Source organism: Falco naumanni, chromosome 4 (assembly GCF_017639655.2).
Source record: "Falco naumanni isolate bFalNau1 chromosome 4, bFalNau1.pat, whole genome shotgun sequence".
In the NCBI taxonomy this organism is placed as follows: domain Eukaryota; kingdom Metazoa; phylum Chordata; class Aves; order Falconiformes; family Falconidae; genus Falco; species Falco naumanni.
In genome coordinates this window covers 108,562,181-108,582,448 of record NC_054057.1, presented here as the reverse complement: position 1 = coordinate 108,582,448, position 20,268 = coordinate 108,562,181, and the positions used below count along the sequence as shown (strand labels likewise).

The 20,268-nt window shown below is 42.1% G+C and overlaps 4 protein-coding genes across 8 annotated transcripts in view; all 4 read left to right on the top strand.

Annotated features, from left to right (window-relative positions):
* The window catches only part of FBLN2 (fibulin 2), a 107,345-nt gene extending 98,017 nt beyond the window's left edge, over positions 1–9,328 (top strand). For all 4 annotated transcript variants that reach the window (XM_040591268.1, XM_040591266.1, XM_040591267.1 and 1 more), the window contains 5 exons: positions 171–296; positions 949–1,065; positions 1,884–2,012; positions 6,152–6,275; positions 7,301–9,328. In XM_040591268.1, the coding sequence (XP_040447202.1) occupies positions 171–296; positions 949–1,065; positions 1,884–2,012; positions 6,152–6,275; positions 7,301–7,658 (854 nt within the window). In that variant the 3' untranslated portion in view covers positions 7,659–9,328. The remainder of the gene's footprint in view (positions 1–170; positions 297–948; positions 1,066–1,883; positions 2,013–6,151; positions 6,276–7,300) is intronic.
* LOC121086882 (DNA-directed RNA polymerase II subunit RPB1-like) overlaps positions 1–20,268 on the top strand; it is a 527,323-nt gene that overhangs the window by 247,661 nt on the left and 259,394 nt on the right. The window lies entirely within an intron of this gene.
* LOC121086932 (translation initiation factor IF-2-like) overlaps positions 1–20,268 on the top strand; it is a 533,674-nt gene that overhangs the window by 261,244 nt on the left and 252,162 nt on the right. The window lies entirely within an intron of this gene.
* Positions 1–20,268, top strand: part of LOC121086877 — a 503,078-nt gene that overhangs the window by 239,388 nt on the left and 243,422 nt on the right. The window lies entirely within an intron of this gene.

Sequence of the window (20,268 nt, the reverse complement as noted above, 5' to 3'; positions counted from 1 at the left end):
TTCTCACTACTGTACACCAATTAGAGCATAAAGTCAGACTGCATAAAACCTGAGGTTGCAGTGTTCCGTGCTTCGCAAAACAATCTCTGACACTTTTTAAAATATCCTCCTGCATCTGGTTTGATGCTCTTTTTTCTAAGTTGATTGAATTTTTTTTATTATGCTGGCAGACATAAACGAGTGCTGGAATTACCCTGGACGCCTGTGTCAGCACACGTGTGAGAACACCCCTGGGTCCTACCATTGCACTTGTTCTTCTGGTTTCCGCTTGTCTTATGATGGGAAGCATTGTGAAGGTACCAGACATTTTTTCTACGGAGAAGAAATTACAGTGTGAATTAAGGGACTTTAGAGAAGTGGAGGTGAAATATAAATACAGTAAACCCATGATTTATGTGTGCTGAAATTTGCAGATATTCAGCTGAACACTCAAACTGTCAGATGAAAGCTGACAAATTTCTTCTTTCTTCCTTTCCCTCACATACTTTTTCCTTTCCTTCCAGATGAGAGAAAAGGAGAACATAACAAAGAATTGGAGACTTTCATTCTTATTTTAATAAAGACGAAATTTGGTAGTGACAAAACTTGGGAAAATTTATTTTTAATTGTATAGAACCTTTGTAAATTCTCCATTACTTTTTTCAGGAAATGATTGCATATTTTTAATCAACCATAACATATAAGGTCTGATACACGTGTTGCATGTGTATGTGTTTGCATTGGCATATACAGAAAAAAAAGTCAGGTGCAACAGACATCTCACACTTCTTGCGTGAGAATCCCCATGCATTCTGTCTAGGGAGCAGAAGCGTCTTCCTGGGACAAATTAATCCATCCTTACTCACTCTGATGAGAAGGATCTGGTAGCTATTCTGAGAGGCAAGATATAGTGGAAGATACCATTCTGAACCATTGTGGCAATGTCTGTGGGTTTGTTTTTGGATACAGATGTGAATGAATGTGATACTAGTCCCTGCAGCCAGGAGTGTGCCAATGTTTATGGTTCCTATCAGTGTTACTGCAGGCAAGGTTTCCAGCTAGCAGAAGACGGGCATTCTTGTAAAGGTAAGGCTTGCTGCTTTGTCAGAGCAAGTTAAAGATGCGTATACTCTTTAACAGCTGGGGCTGTCTGACTCTCAGCAGCACCTAGTGCTGCAGGTGATGGCTAAGGATGATAGTGACACCCTGATGCAAAAGCTGCAAAAGGGAACTCTACCAACTACTGGAAAATGCAGTTCATTTTCATGCCTCCTACTGGGGGCTGGAATACATTTATGTGACACTGGAAATGGTGAGGTTATTGTTTCATGGGGCTAGAGATTATGATTAAAAAAAATAAAAGGAAGATAAATCTATACCTCCATTACATTAATTAAAGCCTCCTCTCAGCCATGGTCGGATGAAGGCTTGCTCCTGCTTCTGCTGCTGGTGGGTGAATGAGGAGTGATCAGGATGGAGACAGGAAGGGTTTTGCCTGTTTTCTTGAAGTTACCAATAGTGACACCTTGGAGAGTCTCCATCAAGAAATGATGCAGAAATCCACATTCTTCCTAGTGCAAGGAAGCCCTCAAAACAATCCTAGAAGAACTACAGAGGTACAAGAGAGAGTTTTTTAAACTCAGATGTGCCCAGGACTTGTACTTTTCTGAGAGTCCATACTGCTTGCAACCAGCATTTTTGGGAGCAATCTTGTGTGCAGCATTTCAGAAAGCACCATCAACAGTCCTAGAGCAATGGCAAACTTTCACGGTTGCATTCGTGTTTAAGAGTATATTAGAAATTCACCAGATAAAAAAATTCTTGTGTTTTTACAGTGTCCCTTTCCAGATTTCTGTTTTTCTTTTTGTCATATGTTTGTAATTGTGGGTTTTTTTTCCCCCCAGATATCGATGAGTGCACACAGAGTGCCGGCATCCTTTGTACTTTCCGCTGCGTCAATGTTCCTGGTAGTTATCAGTGTGCTTGTCCTGAGCAGGGATATACCATGGCAGCAAATGGAAGAACCTGTCGAGGTAATGAGGAGTTTAGGAACTGAAACTTTAATTATGAAACTTTAATCCTTGAAATTATCTAAACCATTACAGTTATTCAGTCAAGACTCCTTGTTTGATATTAGTCATTGTTAAAAAGCCAGTATTTGACAAAGTTGCCAAATACTGGTATGTGCAGCGTCAGCTCTTTCTTTTGCTAGAAAAAGTACTGTGGCAACTCTCCTGTCAATGTGAGCTAATTGTTTAAATGAATTCCTAAGGGAGCCCACCTCATCATTCAAATTGGAGCACGTGATTACTTGCATGAGCTGTATGTGCACCTTGGCACAGCAGTAAGCGATCCATTTTTTTAGAGGTGCCAGATGCAGAAATCTGTGGCTTCATTATGAGATGCACTTTTCCTGCCCCAGAAAACTGAGAGTGAATGTAGGAGCTGTAATGCGGACTTGGACATCCAGAAGTCTGCCACCTAAGTTTAATTATGTTGGTGTTAGTAAATGTTAGTGTAAATGATTTATATCCTACACACAAACACACACACTTTTTCTCCAGAATCATAGAAGTGTCTTCTGGGTGTCTGGTGGTTTTCATCTGCTGCACAGCTGTCTGTTTTTGAAGTAAAACTCCCCCATTTCCAAAAGATGCACTGACTGTATAATGATGATTGAAGATCTCGTTACCTTTATGTACTCTACATGCGTTCCTGCAGTGGGTTACACTAACTACCAGGTATTTCCTGCCTTTAGTTTTTCAGGAGCCCTTCACATAACTTTTGGTTACCTATCTCCTGTGCTTAAGTTCTCTTCTCCATGGTACTGGCAGTGACCTTACACTATGTATGTCATGAACGGCATGACCATACTTGGTCCTGACTTTGGAGCAGGGAAACAGGCTAAATGATGCTTAAAATCTTTCTTAAAGATTTTAAAAGTTGGGAGTTTTTTAAAATGTGGTTTTCGGTATGAATGCCATTATATCCATGTGCACTTAAATTCTTACATAAAACTCACCTTTAGAAAACTGCAGCTATAACTCTCCTCAGACTTTTTTTTTTTTTCCTGCTAATTATTTTTCTGCCTGTTAGTTGCCATCTCTGTCAGATTTGAGCTGAGGACATTTTCCAGAGTTAACAGTGTGAGCCACTTCGTTAACTGGCCAGCACAGCTCTCCCAAGGCAGAGGCACCCAGCACGATCCAGGTGCTGGAGGTGGAGGAGGACAGTTTGCCACACAGACCTATGGACCACACTTGCGGTGTTTGTGTGGTGTGAAATCCTCCGTGCACGCTCACCCTGAGGGGAGAGGGTTCCAGTTATATAGACTAGCCTTGCTAAGTGAGCGAGCTGTACAGTGACACTTGGAAAGGCTTTTCAGAGTGCCTGTGCCACCTGGTACGTGCAGCCTCCTTAAAGGGCGGCGTTGGTCTCCTGGCAGAACTTAGCACGTGTGGCAGCTGTGTGTGTGGCTGGGCAGGCTGGCGTTTGGTCACCCACTAGGAGTAGCCCCCAAGTACGTGCCCTTTTTTTGAGCTTTGCAAGTTTATAGTTACAAGTTTGGGAAGGCTTATATACGGAGGTGTCTCTGAAGACGTGGTCAGAAGAGCAGTCTGAATTGATGCCAGCTGCACTAAACTTGAGAAGATTCTGTTGGTTTCTACCAGCTAGAGATCTGGCGCCGGTTGCTCGTCATCTGACCAGCTCTTAAGAGTTACTGGTGGTACATTCTTTGTACCTTTTTTTTTTTTCCAAACAGATGAGTTGTATCTCATGTAATAGCATCTCAACATATGGATCTTTTTGGAGAAACTGCCTATGGTATTTTGCAGCACAGCCAAACTGGTGAAGTGAGTGCTTTCATGACAATGATTGCAATATGGAAGAAATTCTCTTTTCACCTAGGGGCACTTCTGAGAATCAGCAAGGGATTTAATTTACTTTGATTCTTTCCTACTTCCTATTGTATACTTTTCTTTGCAAGACTTTTAAACCAGTCAGTTCAGTGTATGAAATCAGTTCTCATCCCAGGGGAATGGAGGGAGGGGGAGGTTATAGTTTTCCTCTAAGAGTCTCCCTCTTCTGTGACAATTGGCAGAACTGCAGAGCCCTACATAGTCCACATGGTTTGTCTGTTAGCGTTTATTTCATTTTAAAGCCTCCGTGCGTTGTCTAGACATTTGGGAGTACACAATGTGACTGTGAGAGCTTTGCCAATATTTTCTGTTCAGGCTGGATCCTTGTTATTGCATCTGGTTTTCAGCATTTTAAGGCCCACGGCTTGTGCGTACATATTATTTAGGTAACCACGTCTAGGTTCTAGGCCATAAAGTGTCTTTGAGCTTTAAATGTTCTTTTATGTCTTCTGCAACATTACTTCTCATTACGGGAAGATATTTATATTTAACTTATATTTTCAAATATGTGCGCCTCGTTCTAAAGTGTTGTTCTTAAGTTCCCATATGCCATAACAGTCTGGTGGAGCTTACATCTCCTTTATTATGCAGCTGTATAGAACTGGCTACTTTGCTTTGTATTTGCCCCCTGCTTTAATCCAGAGCAACCTGCATGCATAGAGAAATTCTTCTTCTGACATAGCCCAGCTTTCTCAATTCTCAGGAAGTCAGGGAGAAGGTCCTGTTGGCTTTTAAGATGGGTTCTTTTATTCTGATGGGATTTGTTTATTCCTGAGGGACAGCTTTTGTCACAATAGGCTGTGAATGGCTCACGTGTAGGCAGCAGTAGGGTATCCCTCCACCCGTTAGGTGTGCTTGCTCTGGGGAGGGGAAGGCCCTTTGCAGACTGGGTGGCGGGGCAATGTTTGTTTGCTTGCAATATGTGGACATTTTACAGCCTTGTCCATGAAGAGGGAGCCGTTGTGATCACAAATAGTGTAAGAAGCGTGTGAGCAATTTATAGCAGTGGCCACCTTTCATCAGGGACTGACCCTTGTACTCCAGTGTTTGCATGCAGTGTCTACACCGTGCAGAAATCCGTGCACATGCTCTGCTGTTTGAAACCAGTTAGGTGCTTCCCACAGCAATTGAGCTTATCGTGTGTGCACTGTGCTCACGTGCTGAACCGTGCTTGTTTAGAAACACCTTGCTGTGAGCATGAAACTGTGCTTCAGGGAGTACCTTTGGCCTGTGGAGCTGTAAAAACTGGCCCATCCATTTCAGAAAACTATTTTAAAACTGTTTTCAATCAGAACAGCTGTGGAAAGCTTACACAGCAGCTGTGGGCATGGGCAGGTTGGCTGGTCTGAGAATTTAGGGTTCCACTGCCTTATACTACTGGTATCTAGTTAGTTTATTCTGGTTCCTTTCAACCTGGTCTATAGTATCACTTACAACACATCTCTGACACCTCAGGAGCGAGGGACAATATGGCAACACTAGCGATTCTGTCTAGATGTTCAAGTCTGGTTTGAACCAAACATGTTCATGTTTGGTTTCTATTGCAGTGGAAAGTAGTAAGACAGGAGGATCTTGGGTTTTGAGAAATTATTTTCCCTCCCATGTTTATTCTCCCCTAAAGTTAAACCCAGTGTTGTACCAGATGTGTTTGGAGTGAGGCTAGCTGTTTTCACAGGGGTGTGCCAATGTTTGCAAGGTACAGGTAAAGAAACTCCTCCCATGGTAGAAGGCCCTGGCCATGTGCTGGGTGGCTGCAACTGGCCACACTTTCTGCCAAGCAGGGGAAGGACTACTACACAGCATCACAAACTGCTTGTAGGGAAGAGTGGGATCCCTTGTCCATTGCACACACTGCTGAGTGGTACTGTCATCTCTTTTTAACTGATAATGTCAAGGAAGGAAATTTTTTTCCATAGAAGGCATATGAACTTTAGCAGAATAGGAATCAATGTGATTTACCCCGTCACTCCAAATGCCAACCAGTGTCTGTCCATGCACAGAGATGAACCTGACGCACCTCACCTGAATGTGCATTTCACACCCCGTGCATTTCCTCCAGGGTTCTCGCAGTCCTAGTCTGCAGACAGCAGGCACAGGTACTGAAGAGGTAACTCTCAGCTTGCAGAGCCAGACCCACAGACTGCTCTTGCTTCTTATGCACACAGCGTCTCATAAGCATGTTACAGTCCATAAATTGTGATTACTTCTTATTTTTGAACTTAGCATGTCTTTTCCCTTGTGTTTCTTATTAGATATTGATGAATGTGCAATAGGAACCCATAACTGTTCCACTGCAGAGACTTGCTATAACATCCAGGGCAGTTTCCGCTGCCTGTCCTTCGAGTGCCCTTCCAACTACAGAAAAGTTTCTGACATGTAAGTATTACCATCACAACAAAGCCAGCAGCCTAGTCCAGTGGCTGTGGATGTTGCGTAGTGCTTCTGTCTGTGGGCAGATGTAAATACTCAGGGCTCTAAGATGCTTCAGTACCTGGAGCACATACTCCCCCATCTAGATTTTCTGTCCATTTTTGCCCCTTCCTTCTTCCAAGCCCTAGAAGCCCCGCTTTGCCCCCCAACTGCTGCTATAACAGCAGTCATCAGAGCTTGCAGCTGTACTTGCTGCAGCTCTTAAAGGGCTCTGTTTATAATTAAGTTTTTTAAAAAATAGATCTTATTGCAGTAGCTGCCCGCCTGCTCCATGCACCACTTTTGCAGTGGTTTGGGGGCTCCCTGTTTAATAATCAGATTGCGGTTCCTTGGAGAGTGTTGAAACATTGAAGGGGAGCAGGATCGTGAGCTTGCCAGGCTTCACGGTTCTGGGAATGGCACAGCCCCACTGCTCCCAGCTCCCCAGCAGCTGAGGCTTGGCAGCCCCAGAATCTCCGACCCATTTCCTGCCTCAGTGGCTGCCAGCGCTTTGGGAAACCGTATTCAGTTGCCATATGTAGTTGGATTTAAGTTAGACTTAAAACGTACTTCTCCTGCCATATAGAACTGTGCAGCTTTGCAGGATGAGCAGCTTGTCTCCTATTAGCTGCCTTTTAAAGTGCTTTTGTTCTTGTTTTCCTGGAGTACTGTCCTAGGCTTGTGCTGTTGGTGATGGATCACAGATTCCTCTTCCAAGCTCTGTGCTTGCAACATGACTCTGGCTCTTTCCTTGTTGTGGAGCTTCCCAACACAGCTCCCCATGTCCATGATGTTTTTCTTACACTGTTGTACACTGATGTATATATTGTTTACAAATGCTTTATGGGTACTGTAAAAGCAGAACAAGCAGCTGATAATTACCCAGCTGAAGTTTGGGACTCATGTTTGTCTGATATACTGCAATACTCTGAAATATATGTTTTACCTGATATTACATGGACACTGAACGTGTTTCATTTCTCATCTCTTAGGAGGTGTGAACGAATCAGTTGTTTTAATTATCTGGACTGCCAAAATACCCCGGTGCGCATTACCTATTACCAGCTGAACTTCCAGACCAATATCGTGGTCCCAGCTCATATTTTCCGTATTGGACCATCGCCTGCCTATGCTGGAGACAACATAATCCTTACTATCAACAAGGGAAATGAAGAAAACTACTTCAGCACTCGAAGGCTGAACTCGTACACGGGCATTGTCTATCTTCAGCGACAAGTGAAAGAGCCTAAAGACTTTTTGTTAGATGTTGAAATGAAACTGTGGCGTCAGGGAACATACACTACTTTTCTTGCCAAAATTTACATTTTCATCACAGCTCATGCATACTGAAGCATGTATTGACATTGGATTTTATTGGTGCTATGCTCTTTAACTGTTCTACCAAAGCTTAATACAGTTGAACTGGCATTTAGTGTATCTAGCCTTTATATTATTTTTCTATCATTGCTTTAAACTTTTTTATTGGTTGTGTAAATTAAGTTAATTTTTATCTTGTTTTGTTTTGTTTACTTATGAAATTCTTTACATCATCATTTGACAATGAACGAAGGAAGGGTTAGAAAGGCAGTACATACATTGTGTTAAATGCTGGAACCTTTTCTTAGAAATTATTTTTAGGTTTAGTCACATCTGCAGGGTATTGCACTAGAGGGGAAAGATATTCACTTGGGAGTATTGGGTTTTGCCACTAAAGGAAAAACCTTGAACAATTTCTCTTTATTACACAAACTTATGGTTTGGCTTAGCCACTGACTTTGCTGCGATTTCTCTGTGTCGAGATGCTGCGTCAAAGGCTGTACATGTACACTGACGGTTAGCTCACCTCATGTTACCGGTTTATTTTCCTCCTTCCAACTTTCATAATATGTTGCCTAAAATATATATATAAATAAAAGAAAACTCCACCAGTGAAAAAACCTATGAATGAGTCTTGCTTTAGTAGGACTACTCATATGCTAAATAAGTGCAAGACCAAGGCCTTAAGAGAATGTCATGCTTTAGAGTAAAAACTCACAATGCATTTATAGTAGTTGTCTTTATAGGTGCTGGGATTCCTTTCTATACAGACGCATTTTATTTAGGTAACTACAAGTGCAGATTAGATGCTTTATAATTCTTAAAGGAATGTCTGAAAGGGAACATGGAAATAATGAAATAATTAGTTACTGCTTCTTATTTAAGGCTTGGGTGTGCCACTGAGGAATCAGTTGCAATTTTTTAAATAAACAAAAAGGGGAGTTGCTGCTTTTCTTCAGGAAAATTAATTCAGTTGTGTTACTAAATGACGCAGAGGAAAATGCTAGTTAAATTGATGGTTTGTATTATGCCATTTAGAAAATAGCACAACCAAAGTTTTGAGCTAGATTTCCTCTTGTTCTACAGGAAACTGGATGAGGTCCAAAGCTGAAGGCCAGATGTGGCAAAGCATAGTATAATCGAAGTATTTGTTAGAATTTAGAAATGAATATCAGAACTTCTTTATGGCTGGTGGTTTTTTTTTTCCTCCCCAAAAACCAAAAAAAGCTCCAGTGTTCAAATTTTCTGAGCTTCCTTTGTTCTAGCTATAATTATTCTGCACAATGTTTTAAAGGAAACACATAGGTACAATATATTGGTGTTTGCTACACTGCAGTTTAATAATCATAGAATCATAGAATACCAGGTTGGAAGGGACCTCAAGGATCATCTGGTCCAACCTGGCAAAATAATAATCTGTTCTTTTTTACAGTTGATCTTATTTTGACCAGTGTGTACACACACAAAAAAAAAGGGAGAGATCGAATTTTATGGCTTTTTATGCCATAATCAACGTTTTTATTATATTGTAAAACATTTGTTTGAACTGCATCTTAAAATCTTGTAATCACCTCTATGGTGAGAGGGGAGATGTCCTGTATCCACTATATCCCAAGGCCAGTTTCTACCACATGAAGTCACTTCTTTAATTTGGACTTTCTTACCAGTAATAAAGTGCAAATCTTTCTGTATCTGACATAATAAAGACCCATTACCGGGGGAAAATTATTGCTCTTCCCCAGCTGTGAAATATGGGATGCCTGTGAGTTTGCATACATCAAACTCTTCTGTTTTTTCTATAAAAATAATTTTGTAAAAGTGATCTTCTTCCATCCATCTTTTGTTTTCTGTAGTTAACAGTTTCATAAGCATTTAGCAGGGAAGTGCCAACTGAGAAACGCATGTTTATGCAATTTGTCATTTCAATTAATGCATATCTTACAGCTACAGGCCTGGCAAGATAAAGAGGCAGCCGCAGTGATGACTGGAAGAGCCTTTCAGATCCATTACGCAGTATACATGTTAAGTGGCGATACATTTCTCCATGCCCCAGTGGGGCACATTGAGAGTCACCAAACCCCAGAGTTTTCCATCAGCATTAGTATTTGATTGAGCGTAAATGATATTCAAGCCTCGCCGGTCTTTCTTGTCAGAGAACGAATGGACAAGTCATTTGTTACTTGGAGACCTTTTGCTGACTAAAACCAGCCATAGTCAATCACATTAAGGATCTGGCAGTTTTTAACAGCTACTTTTCATTTTCTAGGCAGGTAATTGATAAAGTTTTAGGAAAGGCTTTGCATACTATTAGAAGAAAAATACTGTTATAAAAAATTGTCTCCATCAGCACTGTGTCCAGTAGGCATTCAAAAAAGGTAGAAATCGCTGTTTGATGCAACTGGTCAAAGCAAAGGAGTGGCTTACAGTAGATCATTTCACAATCTTCTGTTCCCCAAATAACCAGAGGAAACTTTTTACCTCTTACTAACCCAAAGCGTATGCCCTGTCAGTGTTAGTAGCAGCTGCAATGGACAGTTATAACTGCACCCTTTGCTTTTTCTTAGGACAGTGCTCATGATTGAACTTGAACAGATACATCCAGCAAAGACCCACTGACAGGCGAGGATGTGTTCTCACAAGGTCACAATGGCTTTGGGCTGGAATTTTAGTCTCCTTCAACCAGTCTACCTGCTAGAAGGCCCAGTTCCCACCTTCAGTAGCATTCCTTCCCCTTTCTTTGCCTGGGTAACCTGGACGGAGAATGAAAGCACGTATCCACGTACACAAAAAGAGGTCTCAGTGAAAAGAGTTCAGGCCTGGGCTGTACCCTTACGGCCTCTTGTACTTTCCTAAAACAGCAATAGCTTTCCTGAATTCTCTCCTGAACAGCAGTGATTTTCTTTCTTTCTTTTTTTAATTTTTCCATTTCTAACGAGTTAAGTAGCTTTTATTTGTTCCCTCAGTTTCTTTGTGCCCCCCACCGCTTGTCTGGTTGAGAGGAATTAAGAGCAGCTACCCAAGATCTATGCAAGCTGATAAATTCATACAGAAAACAACAATTGTAGCAGACTTGGGGCATATGATCATATATGTGTAAAAGCCTCATATTATTATTATTACTGTGTTCCCCAAATTGGGAATGGCCTTTATGTGACCTGCCTGAACAATGTGTGTTCTACTTAGCTTTGCAGGTTGCTTACTTCTGCCTCCGTAAAATGTGACCTTTCTGTACCTGGCTGTTGTATTCCTTGGGAGATGCAGTGATCCGAGAGACTGAGGAAGATCAAATTTGTCATTAGAAGGAAGAAGAAGTTAAAATCTGTGGGTTTGCTAGAAATTTGAATTGTCTATTACAGGATGAAACATCATCTTGTCTTTTGACTGGAATTTACATAACACATAGTGGAAATGGCAGTAGATGGGTGAGAAAGGTGATTTTACCTAATGTTTTTGTTTCCTTTCTGCACCAGGCAGAAGATATTTCACAGTCTCTTCGTATGTAAAAAATAGTGCAGGTGCTGACTAGTCTGTGCTAGGATTCCTCTGGTAGCCTGATACAGAGAAGAGGCAGCAGGTTGCTCAGCTTGGACCTTGCTCCTTCTCACAATGGAGTACCAGAGCTCAGCTCACCCGGCACGGAAGGGTAAGCTGTTAACTGTAATGAGCCAAAATTCTTATATTTGCTGTAAGATGCCCAAGCAGAATTTTATGCACTTCTTTCTTCCCCTTTATTTCAGTTATTACTCAATCTAGTGATTTAGGACAGAAGTAAATTTCAAACTTAGGGTTTTTATGGTTTGGATCATCCTTTGATGTTAAAGCTGTAACAAGGGACATGTTACAATAATGGCTCTAACATCAGAGCATCAGTCTCCTTTGCAAAGGTCTCGTTCAAAATGCCTCTTAGCACAGGTATTGGTACTTGAGAGTAAGGGAAAAGCTGAGCCACCTCCTGCTTATCCCCCTTCCCTTAGGTGTGAGGTTTTGCTGGAGCAGGCTGCTCCCTCACAGACACGCTGCACCCCACAAACCAGCCCAAAGTGCCTCTGCCTCCCGGGGACAGGGAACACAGGGTGTGCTGCCTTCCTGTAGCCCCTGCCTCAGCCCTGGGCAGCAGGGGGACATTACAAAGCTCACAGGCTGCCTCCCTGTCTCCCAGCTGGTAGGATGTTGAAGAAGCTTTGCACCTGGCAGCTTTTGGGTGGAGCTGGGCCCCAGGTGAGAAGCCGTTTCTGCTCTGCACCTGTGGGTTCACTGCTTGTGCTTGCATCTTTGCTCGCTTGCACAGCCTTGGGGGCTGTAGTGCTTTGAACAAAGCTGCTCTACACAGTCTAGCCAGAAGAAGTAGCACTGAAAACTCTGCACTGTAAGATGGAAAGCAAAGGAGAACAATAAAATAAAACAACAAAAACAAAGTAAGACTTTGCAGTTCTCTGGTACTGTGAGAGGTGGTTATGGTGCTGAATTTGGGGTTTTGCATGTTCTTGGGGTAAAGCCTTTGAGTGTGTGATTAAAATTTTTGTCCTTTGTGGGTGCATAAGTTTTGTCCTCCCCTTCAGACCTTTGCAGGGTGAGGAGTTGCTTTCATCTGGTTTGCAGGATACAGAGAATCTGTTGCATGTTTTTTGTCTCCCTCCTTATTCTCTATAGCTCTTGTGAAAGGCCCTGACTGTTTTTCCCCCATTCTTTTTTTTTTTTTTTCCCCACTTCATTTTTCCATTTCTCCCACCCATGCCAGGAAGAAGACAAAGTTCCAGCCGGGGAGAATTAGCATTCTGGAGTAAAAATAGATTTTGAGGTTAAATAAAAAGTATCTTCATGCTTTCAGTGTCTCTGCATCACAGAGACATTCATTTTGAAGTAGCTATTGAAAACCAGGATTTAATTATATCCACTTTCAGTGATGTGGAACTAAAGTCACAAACTTGAGCCTTTTGTCTTCTAAACCACAATTCTTTATCTTGCATATTCTCTACAAATAGCAATGTGTAGGACTGTTCCAGAGCTTTGGAGCCTTTTAGATAAACCTCAGCTTTCAAGGGCTCCTGCCTGATGTCCCCTGGCACGTGCTGCTGGAGGAGGTGGCCAGCAGCAGCAGGCCAGCTCGGTGTCACTTCTTGTCCTGAGGATGCTCTGTGGGCTCTTGTCACTGCTGCTGGCAGCGTGGCAGGAGTGGATTCTTCCAGCTGCACCCCAGAGCAGAGGCTTCCTCGGCCAAGGGGGCTTTTTCAGGGAAGATGCTGACACTGACTTGCCACGATCTGAGGCTCACATTGTGGTGCAATTAAAAATTATGTCATCTGCTGTGAATTATCTCTTTTTAGCTGGGGTTGGAGAGGATGCCGTTGTGGTGCCCTACATACTGTGAAGGAGGGGTGGGAGGAGATCCTTTGCACATTAGTGAGTCTTCTGCGTGGTAGCTGAGGATTGTGCTGGCTGCATAAATTCATGGCAGGATGTTTTAATTGCTTGGAGCTTGGAATGGTGTAATGGTAACAGGGGGCTAGAAGAACTGAACTGGTGATACAGGGCTTTGGGGGAGCTGCTGTGGCAAAAAGGGCAATGTGATCTAACAGACCAAGACCAGCCCAATGGGAAAGTAACCCTGGTTTCACTCCAGGTAAAGAACTGGTCTCAGGTGAGATACCTTGTACTTAGAAGCGATCTAGGGCTAGGTTAGTCAACATACAGTGTATGAGAAGGCAGATGGAAATTAGCTCTGTCCGGGGTTTGTGGTGATTTATTTAATTGGTAATAGTCTATAACTAAAGCATTAAGTCAAATCTCACAGACAAATACCAAGTTTCTGAAGAGGAACACTGGTTATGGAAAAGGCTATCTGAAGGAGTCAGAATTTTAACAAATTGTTCCAGCAGAACAAGTGATGAATGCTGTCCTTTTGAGGGTGTGAGATGGGCTGTGCGTGTGTCTAAAATCTAATTTTATTTTGGAATAATAGCCAAATGTGCAGAGTACTAAACTCTCCTCCGTACCACCATTTCTAGAAAATAATTATAAAACATGTTAGTGACACCAGTTGATTGAATTTAAGGAAAATACGTCCAAAAATGGAGACATAAACTCATTGGGAGAATGGCAGGGTGGAGATGCCTTTTGCTGTGTTGGTGGGGGCGTCTTACAGCAACACAGACTCCACTAGGCTACACTCCAGAGAGGGTTTTTGACTCACTGTGATTACAGAATTAGTGATTGCAGCCAAATGCACCATACAAGAGGATAGATCCTCCTTGGCACTGATAGCCAGGAGAAAAATGTTCGTGGAATACTTTCAGTATGGGGAAAAAGACTGATAATTTTTAACGACCTAAGTCTGAAGTGGAGCATTGCCATTTCTGGAGTCTGAATAAACTACATAAACTAGTGATATGGGACTGATAAAGAGATCTTTTAAATGCAACGCACCATGATGAAAAGTTGGGGGTTTGGTGGTGGTAGCAAAGCAAACACTCTGACTAACAGATAAAGATTGTTGTAATGAGAAGACCTCGGTGTGGCTGGGAGACTGATGAGGCCATTTCCCACATCTGACTGTTGCTGGAATATCAAATGGATGCAGCTCACATGACCTTGAAAGTGGAGGAGGTGCCCACTGACCTTCTAGTGTTGGGATGGTAAAACCCAGCTCCCAAACTCATTTCAGGGTAGTTAAGAATATGCCTCTCTATGCTGGCATTGGAAATCTTGAGAGTGTCCTGTAGTTAAGATGGAGCAGCTTGTACCACACTAGTGCTACAGCCATTGAAATGTAAAATTAGCATTTTCTTCTCTTATGGACGTTCTTCACAGTAGCTTTATAAGTGTAATCCCAGTTTATCTTAGCTGTTGCAGACGTCTGTTAGAGTTAATCCTATTGTCTTTCAGTTGCACCATGGAGAAAGAGCTTTCAAATTGACCAGGAATATTTTGGACAGAGTTTCAGGTTCGCTAATGTAAAAGTTTAATTCCGAAGTATCACTATTTTATCATTATACAATACAGTGTAGAATTGTTACTGTGCGTAGGGGAAGGACTGTGCCTAGCCATTAGTGTAATCACCAGGTACATGTCATAATAACTGAAATCTGCACTGTAAGTGTCTGTCTAACTTAGATTTAGGGCAAGTATGAAATATTATACCAACGTATTGCAATGCTTAACCCAATGTAAATGGACATGAAGATGCTGTGGTATTGATGACAGGCAAACATAGTCCTGTAATGACTCCTGCTTGATTATTGCTGGAGTTGGAAGGGCACAAGTGTGGATTTTAGTCACAAAGTCTAGGCATTCCTGAGGTCAGCATAACACTCCTTACATTTGCAGACCAGGGGAGTCTGTAACAGGAGATGCAGATATTCATAAACTTTTCCAGAGCGGACAGACTCTCCTGTAGTTCCCTGTTTGCATAAGCAAGAGTCTGCACTTTCCATTTATATAAAAGCAGCAGTTATTGATGTGAGTAATCCCATTAACTGGGAAAGCTTGAGTACTCAACTGGGATTTGGAAGAGCTGGAGTCTGTTCTGGGCTCTGTACAAAAGGATAACTGGGTGCAAAGTGATTGTGGTGCACATGCTTACAACCTCTATGTGTTCTTGCAACCAGTATAAGAGTTATAAAATAAACCCTCTACTTCAGCCTTTAAGAGTGTGGTCGTATATCTATTGCTACCATATTAGAGGCTGGAATAACTTCTACTGACTGTTCCCTGTCACCTGAGGATGTCCCATACCAGGCACCAGAGATGGTATTGTTGACTGGAGGGTGTGAGGCTCAGTGTGTTCTCAGGTGTCAGAACCATACAGCTGTTGTGGGCTGTGCTGGGTACCACTAGGCATCTTCTGCTAGCTCAGGTAATACTAAAAAACCCCCCAAACCTACCAAATAACAAAAACCCCAACCTCAGTAACCTTCAAAATAATTATTTCATAAGAAAAAATACTTACTTTTCTTAAGAAAGAGCTTTCTACAGTTTCCCAGCAGTTGTTGGTGCAGAGCTCCACTGAAGAAAATGGGCTGGGTGAACTGAAGACACAGCTTTAATCATACTTTTCCTCTGGGTAGAGGAACAAAGGCACGCATGACAGATGCTTGTAATGTTGTCACGTTGTCTGAATCTCATCCGGAAGACTGATATGTATAATGATGAACACCATTTAGGAATATGATTACTTCGTATAGGTTCCTATACTATTGTTCAAAAACATACCTTTCAGCTTGCAAACCAAGTAATCAGAAGACAGTGAAGGCCAGGCCTCCAGCTGGAAAGGTCACTCAAAAGCTAACTGACAGTATCAAAGCTGTCGGACTGTGCACTGTGAGACTAAACCCCACCCCCCACCCCATCCTTCTGTCAGTCTTGCACCCTGTGTGAAGATGGCGGGGGGGTGGGGGTGGGGTGATGGTGGCGGTTGGGCTTTGGTGGGTTTGGTTTGTGTGTTTAGTAATTTGGATTGACGAGTGTCCAGAGAAGGGTTAGTGGGTGTTCACATCTCTTCCATGCGTATGTTGTGCAGGTAATCTGGGCATAGTCACTCGGGTAGAGTTCTAAATCCTTTGGCATGTGGCACGGAGTTGCTTTTTACAGGTAGTATTGACCTGCTCAGGACTGTGAAAGCCCACCAGCCCTGCTTCACTACTTTCCCTTCCTTAGAAATCCTTGGTTTTCACAGTATATTTGTTAACTTTGGTTCCTTTAACCCAGCAACAATCTTCATCTCTTCCTTTTATGAATTCCACTTGTAGCCTCTCCTTTTCTGTAGCTGCTTCCTGTAGGTTGTCTTGCTTTTACCCCATTGCCAGGAGGTTTTTGTTTCATCACATCTCTCCCTTTTAAAAGGGCACAGGTCGAAAAGAGAGACATCCAAAAATCCATCAACCCTTTTTCATTGATGCCTTAGAGACTGTACCAGTGCTAGCAGCTCACTAATCCGCTGGCAGTACCACTGAGCTGCCAGCCCAGAATCTGAGGAATAATATTATTCTAAATTACACTATGGCTTTAAACTATGCAGTGTCGCAGGTTTGCAAGGCAGCTGTTCTGTGCACTTCTGGGACTTAGCAGAGTGTGTTGTTGAATGAGCACCCTGGGAAATCACTAACAAAAGATGATTTATATTTTCCCGAATTCCATTGGTTTGTTTTTTGTTTCTGTTTTTTTTTGTTGGTGGTTTCACTTGGTTTGGTTTTTTTTAAGGCATTATGTTTCATTCTTTCTTGGAGTGCTTTTGTAGAAGAAATCAAATGTAGAGTTTAATGTTAAGGTTTTGTTCCCATATGCTCTTCATGGTTTTGTTTTGGGTTTTTGGGTTTTTTTGAGAGGAAGGATATTGGATTTTACAATTTATTTCCTTAAGCATCACCTTCACCATGGGCCAACATGTGAAACAGCTTGGGGCAGAGTGGTGGTCATTGCTGTGGCCGTGTCTGGCCCAACCCACAGCTGGTATTCAAGAAGATGAGTTGGTTTGGGGCCTATTGTGACTGCAGACCTGCTTGGTTTTATTCTCATTTATTTAGTGGTGGTATAGCTGACAGTCTAGAACTGTGGAAGTGTGGACGTTCATGGGAAGCAGTAGCATAGGAATAGTTGGTTCACAAGATGGTCACAAAAACTGAAGGAATGGCAGGGACGTTTCTTTCACATGCTGACACCAGAAGACTTTGAAGAACAGAGTCCAAGACTAGTTGTTTCTTGCAGTCACTATTTTCACAAACCTGCTAGTTGGCAGTGATTTCCCCCCATCTCCCTTTACAGTAACTAAATTATTTTGCAGATGGCCATATTCCCCTATCCACGCAGGGCTAGCCATTTTCAAATGCAAATCAAAGTGTTTCATTATCTCCATTGTATGCTACAGCTTCCTCTTCAGAATCAGTAATGTAGAGATTTGCAGGCAGGCTCATTTTCATTCAACACTGATCTAATTAGTTAATAAAATAATAGTTTCTCCCCTGCCTCCTCCTACCTTTCCCCCCTTTTCTCATCTTAGCCACATAAGAAATATTTCCTCTGTTCTCATAGTAAGTAATGCATTTGCACTTGCCACAACAGTTCAAAGACACCAAGAATATATTTTTCTTTTGCTAGTAATTGCTTTTCTTGGCCATTAGTTGATCAAAGTGGAGGAAATAGAATGGGGGCAGTCAGACTAAATAATAGATGTTTGGAGTAGAACCAGGATTAGAGCATTCTTGGGGGTTTTGTTTTGTTTTCAAAGTGCTAAATTATTCATCCTCTGCATACGTATGTCTTGCTGGTGAATACATGTGTAGTAATTGCAAAGGTTGTAGGGTAGTTGCTCCATGGTGTAAAACAAACCCTGTGCAGCTGTGCTGTCTGTTGGGACCACATTGTTTCTGCAAACTCTAAATCGAGGTTTTGGCCATGCTGCAATCTGAAGGAGTGTGTAACTCTAACGCAGGTTTGTCTCGCAAGCAAGCTGAAGCATTTTTTTCCAACTATGAAAGCCTTTTTTTACCTGTCCTGCAAACTACACAGGCTGTTATGAAAAACCAGGGAGCAGGGGTTTTGGGGTTTGGATTTTTTGTTTGGTTTTGGGGTTTGTTTTTGTTTTAATAAAAGGTAAAGCATAAGATCATTCTTCTGTGTTTTCTGGCACTGTTCTTGTTTGAAAAGCTTGTATGGAATGTGAAACTGAAACTTTGTATTAGCGTAAACATTTCAAGGTCTTTCATCAGATCTGTTGCATTTACTGTCCATGTATTTCATCATCATTGCTCTATAATGACATTTTGCTGGTAGTGGCTAGACAGACAGTCATAAGTTCACTTTGTTGCTTCATTTGGGGGGTTTTGTGGGTTGCCCCCGCCCGCCTCCTGTGTCCGGCTCCATGAGTTTTGGCAGATTTTCTTGGCTCCAAGATTGCAGAGACGAACTAGTTTCTAGATTTCTCCTTATTTGGAACAAGCGCCCTTATCACTTGTTGCCAAGAATATCCCGCCTGAGTGGCAAAGGGCCAGGAGCTCACCACAATCACTTGGAGGGCTGAAATTCCCAGAGAAAGTTTGGGCTGAGATGGTTGGTACAGCAGTACAGACTCTGACTAAAGGTGTTGGGTAGCCTATGTCCAGTGCAGACTTTCTGCTTGTCACTCCTTAAACACCATTTTCACAAAAATGCTGGCATCTTTGATAATTCTTACATTTTAGTTTGATGCCGAGATGAAAGATAACTTTTCGTTTCAAACGAAGCTTGGCTTTATTGGTCAAAACCTCCCTGTTCACTTGCGTGGTATTTAATCATCTCAAGATCTGTAACACATGTAAAGACTCCCAGAAATGTGGGAGATGCTCTTATTTGCTCTTTATTTCTTGGAACAGTGTTCTGGAATAAACTAAAAGAGGATTTTTACAAGCTTCCTGGGGAAATTACTACTGTATTTCATTCTTGCGCTGAAGGGTCATCTTAGAAACAATGAGCAACTACTCTACTCAGACCAAAAGGGGGAAAGTGTTTGAAAGTATTAATATATATATATTGGAAGAGAAGGAGACATTTAAACAGTCTTAATGGTTCAAGATGGCATAGTGTTTTTCTCTGAGTATGGAGGAAGTTAGTTTTGATGGTCTGACTCAGTTTCAGCTGGTATTACTGTAACTCTCTATGCCTGCCCTGTCCCACACTTATGGTTGGCTCCTGCATTCCTTGGTGTGTTGCAGTACAGTTTTGCTGTGGCCTGAACAACAGTTATACCTTCCCCTGGAAACAGTAGCAGGGGTTCAGAGGCTGACAGTCATCCCTGCATACAAGTCTGTGATCTGTATTTGCATGTAGAAACAAGAATATTCCTCTGGGTATCCTGGGAAAGCACAGGGCCAAACTCAGGTCTGATACGTTACTGTTGGAGTCAACAAACTCATGCAGGGATGAAATCAATGCAGCATTTCGACTTTAAAAAGAGGAAAAGCAGAAACACCTGGGAATAGGTTTGATCTCTGAGCAGACTTGAACCTGGCTTTCCTTGGTGCATGGAAGAATGGCTGAGGAAGAAAAATTGCTCCTTGGAATGGTTTACCTGAACATTATCAGTTTGCCAGAGGGTGATTATAAAAGAGTAAAGGGAAGAATGACATAAAAAGAAAAAAAAACGGGGAGTGTCATGCATGGAAAATTAAGGCTTTCTTTTAGGTACAGTTGGTAAAGCAATGACTGAACAAGTTACAGTTATCCCAGCCATGCTGTCAGCTAATGATCAGCTAGCAGGCATAATAAATGTTTAAAACTAGCCTTAACAGTGTAAAATTTTAAGGACCTTAAAACAATAAATGGGATGGTTCAAAACTTACATTTAATTAGTACCAGTCAGGGAAGCAGCACACCTCCAGGCATTTCCATTCATTCTGCCATGCCCATGTTTTCTCAGACATAGAGAGGAGAAATGCACATCAATAAAGCCATGGACAGAAGGGATGAGCTGCTCACCACAGAGTGAGCACCAGCTCCTTGCGTGGTGGCATACACATTGGAGACTGAGTATTGGGACAGACATGCTTTTGGAGGCTTTCTACTGTGAAGAGCTGGAAAGCACCGTTTCAGGATATCACTGCCAGGAATTACATCCCTTAAACCATAAGTGCTGAGGTTTACCATGGTTCAGTGGATACAGTTTAGTTCTAGGTTC